The sequence below is a fragment of the Hemiscyllium ocellatum genome, chromosome 29, assembly GCF_020745735.1.
Source record: "Hemiscyllium ocellatum isolate sHemOce1 chromosome 29, sHemOce1.pat.X.cur, whole genome shotgun sequence".
In the NCBI taxonomy this organism is placed as follows: domain Eukaryota; kingdom Metazoa; phylum Chordata; class Chondrichthyes; order Orectolobiformes; family Hemiscylliidae; genus Hemiscyllium; species Hemiscyllium ocellatum.
Genome location: NC_083429.1, coordinates 49663401 through 49670393, shown reverse-complemented (window position 1 = coordinate 49670393; position 6993 = coordinate 49663401). Strand labels below are relative to the sequence as shown.

Sequence of the window (6993 nt, the reverse complement as noted above, 5' to 3'; positions counted from 1 at the left end):
TCAAGTTTCACAACATCTTACTGATAGGAAGAAGACCAGAATTGCACGCAATATTCCAACAGTGGGCTAACCAATGTCCTGTACAGCCGCAACATAACCTCCCAACTCCTGTACTCAATACTCTGACCAATAATGGAAAGCATACAAGACGCCTTCTTCACTATCCTATCTACCTGCGACTCCACTTTCAAGGGGCTATGAACCTGCACTCCAAGGTCTCTTTGTTCAGCAACGCATCCTACGACCTTACCATTAAGTGTATAAGTCCTGCGAAGACTTGCTTTCCCAAAATGCAGCACCTCGCATTTATCTGAATTAAACTCCATCTGCCACTTCTCAGCCCATTAGCCTATCTGGTCCAGACCCTGTTATAATCTGAGGTAACCCTCTTCGCTGTCCACTACACCGTGGGCGACACGGTGGCACAGTGGTTAGCACTGCTGCCTCACAGCGCCTGAGACCCGGGTTCAATTCCCGACTTAGGCGACTGACTGTGTGAAGTTTGCACGTTCTCCCCGTGTCTGCGTGGGTTTCCTCCGGGTGCTCCGGTTTCCTCCCACATCACCAAAGGTGTGCGGGTCAGGTGAATTGGCCATGCTAAATTGCCCGTAGTGTTAGGTAAGGGGTAAATGTAGGGATATGGGTGGGTTGCGCTTCGGCGGGTTGGTGTGGACTTGTTGGGCCGAAGGGCCTGTTTCCACACTGTAAGTAATCTAATCTAATCTAATCTCCAATTTTGGTGTCATCTGAAAATTTACTAATTGTACCTCTTATACTCGCATCCAAATCATTTATGTAAATGACAAAAAGTAGAGGGCCCAGCACCGATCCTTGTGGCACTCCACTGGTCACAGGCCTCCAGTCTGAAAAATACCCCTCCACCACTACCCTCTGTCTTCTACCTTTGAGCCAGTTCTGTATCCAAATGGCTAGTTCTCCCTGTATTCCATGAGATCTAACCTTGCTAATCAATCTCTCATGAGGAACCTTGTCGAATGCCTTACTGAAGTCCATATAGATCACATCTACCATTCAGCCTTCATCGATCCTCTTTGTTACTTCTTCAAAAAACTTGATCAAGTTTGAGAGACATGATTTCCCATGTACAAAGCCATGTTGACTATCCCTAATCAGTCCTTGCCTTTCCAAATATATGTACATCCTGTCCCTCAGGATTCTCTCCAACAACTTGCCCACCACCGACATCAGGCTCACCGGTCTATAGTTCCCTGGCTTGTCCTTACCACCCTTCTTAAACAGTGACACCATTTTTGCCAACCTCCAGTCTTCCGGCACCTCATCTGTGACAATCAATGATACAAATATCTCAGCAAGAGGCCCAGCAATCACCTCTCTAGCTTCCCACAGAGTTCTCTGGTACACCTGATCAGGTCCTGGGGATTTATCCACCTTTATGCGTTTCAAGACATCCAGCACTTCCTCCTCTGTAATCTGGACATTTTGCAAGATGTCACCATCTATTTCCCTACAGTCTGTATCTTCCAAATCCTTTTTCACAGTAAATACTGATGCAAAATACTCATTTAGTATCTTCCCATTTTTTGCTGCTCCACACAAAGGCCGCCTTGCTGATCTTTGAGGGGTCCTATTCTCTCCCTAGTTACCCTTTTATCCTTAATGTATTTGTAAACCCCCTTTGGATTCTCCTTAATTCTGTTTGCCAAAGTTATCTCATGTCCCCTTTTTTCCCTCCTGATTTCCCTCTTAAGTATACTCCTACTTCCTTTATACTCTTCTAAGGATTCACTCGATCTATCCTGTCTATACCTGACATATGCTTCCTTCTTTTTCTTAACCAAACTCTCAATTTCTTTAGCCATCCATCATTCCCTGTCCCTACCAGCCTTCCCTTTCACCCTTACAGGAATATACTTTTTCTGGATTCTCGTTATCTCATTTCTGAAAGCTTCTAGCCATCCCTTTACCTGCGAACATCTGCCCCCAATCAGCTTTCAAAAGTTCTTACCTAATACCATCAAAATTAGCCTTTCTCCAATTTTGAACTTCAACTTTTAGATCTAGTCTATCCTTTTCCATCACTATTTTAAATCTAATAGAATTATGGTCGCTGGCCCCAAAGTGCTCTCCCACTGACATCTCAGTCACCTGCCCTGCCTTATTTCCCAAGAGTAGGTTAAGTTTTGCACCTTCTCTCTTAGGTACATCCACGTACTGAATCAGAAAATTGTCTTGTACACACTTAACAAATTCCCCTCCATCTAAGCCTGTGACTCTATGGCAGTCCCAGTCGATGTTTGGAAAACTAAAATCCCCTACCATTGTTCTTACAGATAGCTAAGATCTCCTTACAAGTTTGTTTCTCAATTTCCCTCTGATTATTGGCGGGTCTATAATTGACGGGTCTATGATTCCTGATGAAGGGCTTATGCCCGAAACGTCGAATTTCCTGTTCCTTGGATGCTGCTTGACCAGCTGCGTTTTCCAGCAACACATTTTCAGCTCTGATCTCCAGCATTTGCAGACCTCACTTTCTCTCCTCGGGTCTATAATACAATCCTAATAAGATGATCATCCCTTTCCTATTTCTCATTTCCACCCAATAACTTCCCTGGATGTATTTCTGGGAATATCCTCCCTCAGCACAGCTGTAATGCTATATCTTATCAAAAATGCCTCTCCCCCTCCTCTCTTGCCTCCCTTTCTATCCTTCCTGTAGCATTTGTATCCTGGAACATTAAGCTGCCAGTCCTGCCCATCCCTGAGCCATGTTTCTGTAATTTCTATGATATGCCAGTCCCATGTTCCTAACCATGCCCTGAGTTCATCTGCCTTCCCCGTTAGCCTCTTGCATCAAAATAAATGCAGTTTAATTTATTAGTCCTACCTTGTCCCTGCCTGCCCTGACTGTTTGACTCGCTTCGTTCTCAGATTGATCTCTTTCCTCACTATCTCCCTGGGTCCCAAACCACCCCCCCCCCACCCACCCACCCTACTAGTTTAAATCCTCCCAAACAGTGCTAGCAAATTTCCCTGCCAGTGTATTAGTCCCCTTCCAATTTAGGTGCAATCCATCCTTCTTGTACAGGTCACTTCTACCCCAAAAGAAATTCCAATGATCCAAAAATGTGAATCCTTCTCCCATACACCAGCTCCTCAGCCATGCATTCATCTGCTCAGCCATGCATTCATCTGCTCTATCCTCCTATTCCTGCCCTCACTAGCTCATAGCACTGGGAGTAATCCAAATATTACTAATCTCGAGGACCTCCTTTTTAAATTTCTGCCTAACGCTCTGTAATCTCCCTTCAGAATCCCAAACTATTCCCTTCTTATGTCGTTGGTTCCATTGTGGACAATGACCTCCTGCTGGCCCCTCTTCCCCCGTGAGAACATTCTGCACCCTCTCTGAGACATCCTTGATCCTGGCACCAGGGAAGCAACACACCATTCTGCTTTTTCGCTGTTGGCCACAGAAACATCTGTCTGTACCTCTGACTACAGAATCCCCTAACACAATTGATCTCTCTGAAGTCGATGTACCTCTTGTTGCGTTAGAGCCAGTGTCAATACCAGAAACCTGGCTGTTTGTGCTATGTTCCCCTGAGAATCCATCACCATCTACATTTTCCAAAACAGCATACTTGTTTGAAATGGGTAAATTCACAAAAAACTCCTGCACTAGGTGCTTACCTCTCTTACCCTTCCTGAAGTTAGCCCATCTATGTGACTGTATCTGAGGCTTTCCCCCCTTCCTTTCACTGCCATCCATCACATACTGTTGCTGTTGCAAATTCCTCATCGCTTCTATCTGTGTCTCCAACTGATCCATTCGATCTGATAAGATTTGCATCCAACAGCATTTATGGCAGATATAATCTGCAGTAACCCTTAAACTCTCTTTATCTGACAAGAAGTACATATCACTGTACTAAAGGCCCTTGAAGGAGCTTTGGTGACTTGCCACTATAGAGCGGTGATGGAGCAAGTGCATGTTGACACTAAGTTCTGAGTAAGGATGACCTGAAACATTAAAACTGATTTCTCTCCACAGATACTGCCAGAGCTGCTGAGCTTTTCCAGCAATTTCTGTTGTTGTCTATGTTGACCGTGTTTGCCAATGAAGTGGGTTTATTTGGATGGTGTTGAGCTTCTTGGCTATTTCTGGAGCTACACACAACTAGTCGTGTATTTACAATGGGAATGGCTTGTAGCTAGTTTCTTAAACAGGTGGAAAATACTTGAATTAAAAGCAGTCTTCAAATATCATTAAAGATCTGATAAACATGTATCTGTATTTTCTTCTCATTCAGGGTATGTGGAGGCATGCTATTTGTTCCCAGACCAGTATTTATTTCCCTGCCCCACTTACTCTTGAGGAAGGTTGAAGAACCACCTGCTGGATCATTGCAGTCCATTTGGCGTTTGGTACATTCCGTGCTGTTAAAAGGGCAGTGTTTGTATTTTAGTCCCGTGAATGAATAATCAATATATTTCTGAGTCAGGATGGTGAGAAACTTGAAGAGGAGCTTGTTGGTGGTGGTGTTCCCATGAACCTGTTGCCCTTTCCCTTCTAGTTTGTAAGGCCTGGAAGGTGTTAGTCGAAGAACAAGTTGCTGCAAGTGTATTTTGTGGATTAGTTCAGTAAACGCTGCTGGGCAAATGAATGTTTGAGAAGATTTTGACACTGGAAAAGTCTTTGACATTATTTGGCAATGATTTTGGCTTTGTAAAGTGAACTTAAACATACCTAGCAAAATTGCTGCTTTAATGAAATAAAGCAGCTTCAAATGAGCAATAATTGATTTGGAAGTTCATGTCTGCACTTTCCAATATATTTGTGTTGCTTTACTTGCTGTGTTGTTTACATCATAATATTGAAATCTTTTCAACATCCTCTCTTCTATCCCTATTTGGATTTTCATCTCCTCCTCGCTCTCCTGTGCACAGAGAATCCCTACAGTATGGAAACAGGCCATTTGGACCAACAAGTCCAACCCTCCAATGGATAACCCACCCAAACCCATTCCGCTACCCTATCATCCTGTATTTACCCACGACTGGTGCATCTAACCTACACATCTCCAACACTATGGGCTATTTAGCATGGCCAATTCACTTAACCTGCACATCTTTGAATTGTGGGAGGAAACCGGTGCACCCGGAAAAAAACACATGCAGACACAGGGAGAATGTGCAAACTCCACACAGTTACCCCACCCCCCCCACCCCCACCGAGGCTGGAATCGAACCCATGTGCCTGGTGTTGTGAGCCACCGTGCCACCCCTAAGTACTCCTTACTTGTGGGCTCTTTCACTGTGTTCACTGTGAGCAGGATTGGCTCTGATTGTGATGCTCCTGCAGCTGAATAGACTGTGAGATGAATGGCCATCTTTTTCCAGATAATCTTTGTTCAGGCTATAGTGGGTGGGGGGAGACAGGAGGGCTTAAAACTTAAATAAGCCGATGAGAGAAAGATAAAGTTGCTGGAGATAAGAGTGTGGAGAAAGACAACAATTGGCTTTTGTGGGGCCAAAGGAATTGAGGATGGAGGTTTGGAGGGGACGGTAAGGGGTAGCACTGCTGCCTCATAGCGCCAGGGACCCGGGTTTGATTCCAGCCTTGGGTGGCTGTCTGTGTGGAGTTTGCATATTCTCCCTGCATCTGCATGGGTTTCCTCTGAGTGTTCCGGTTTCTTCCCGCAGTCTGAAGATAAGCAGATTAGGTGGATTGGCCGTGCTAAATAACTCCCTAGTGTCAGGGATGTGTAGGCTAGGTGGGTTAACCATGGTAAATGTGGGGTGGTGGAGTGTTGGGTCTGGGTTGGATGCTCTTCAGAGGCCCAGTTCAGATTCAATGGGCTGAATTGCCTCTGTCTGCACTGTAAGGATTTATGATTCTACATTGTCTCTTGTGTTCCTCAATGGGTGCTTTGATCTTCAAAGGATTAATGTGTTTTTATTTTGCCTCTTGCAGGTGAAAAGCCTTTTGAATGTAAACTGTGCCATCAACGGTCTCGGGACTACTCTGCTATGATCAAGCACCTACGCACCCATAATGGGGCATCCCCTTACCAGTGCACAATATGCCTAGATTACTGCCCCAGCCTTTCTGCTATGCAGAAGCACATGAAAGGCCACAAGCCTGAGGATATTCCACCAGACTGGAGAATAGAGAAAACTTATCTCTATCTGTGCTACGTCTAACCGTGAAAGCAAGAGAGGGGAAAGAAAACACTGCTGTGAATGTGGGGAAGAAAGTTTGATTTTTACTTTTTTTTTGAACCATTTTCTGTGTTACGCACAGCGTGCTTGGAATTACCTCGTGTTGTATGACCTCGTTCAGCTAATGATGTGTTTTTTTTTCCCTGTTTGGATGTCCTCCTTTCGTGTACGGGCTTGGGTCATTAAATAAGTCGCAAAATGTGACGGGCAGTAGCCACAAGTTTAAGTACTTAAGAGACTGCAAAGTGCCACAGCAGAGAAAGCAGTTTTGTTTTTGAGTGTGCGCGGTCATTACCAAATTATTCTTTTCTTATTTTTTGTGCTTTTTTTTATAAAGAAGATTAATGAAAAACGTCTCTACCAGGTTAGGTAAGAGTCAAAACATATTCTGAAAGCTACCTCTTATTTTTTTAAACTTTTTTTTGGCAAGTTATTAAAGCACAGTTTGCAGTATTTTGTGTTTTACGTTGTTGCCACAACTATTCATCTCATGCTTGAACCATCTGCTGCGTTTCCTTTTGGTAAATTAACAGCACCTATATGTAAGGGTTGGGGTGGGGAGGGAGGGTACTTAGGGAATGTAGCTGTAGTTTGGGGAGAGGGTTGATGGGGCAGGGGTCTGGGAGGTGTCATTAAAAAAGAACTTGGGAAATGGGAGAGAAAAGTTGGGATTAGCTGTGCACAGCAGTTACCTCTTGGCCAGCAGCGAAAAGGGAAAGTTGGGGGTGCCTTAAAAATGGAAAGAAAGTGTGTAATCCTCTAGTTGGAACGGGAACAGTTGGTGATTTA

The 6993-nt window shown here is 44.3% G+C and overlaps 1 protein-coding gene across 3 annotated transcripts in view; it reads left to right on the top strand.

Annotated features, from left to right (window-relative positions):
- The window catches only part of zbtb16a (zinc finger and BTB domain containing 16a), a 279344-nt gene extending 272887 nt beyond the window's left edge, over positions 1-6457 (top strand). For all 3 annotated transcript variants that reach the window (XM_060846844.1, XM_060846845.1, XM_060846846.1), the window contains exon 7: positions 5957-6457. In XM_060846844.1, coding sequence (XP_060702827.1) covers positions 5957-6186 — 230 coding nt within the window. In that variant the 3' untranslated portion in view covers positions 6187-6457. The remainder of the gene's footprint in view (positions 1-5956) is intronic.
- Positions 6458-6993: the final 536 nt, after the last annotated feature.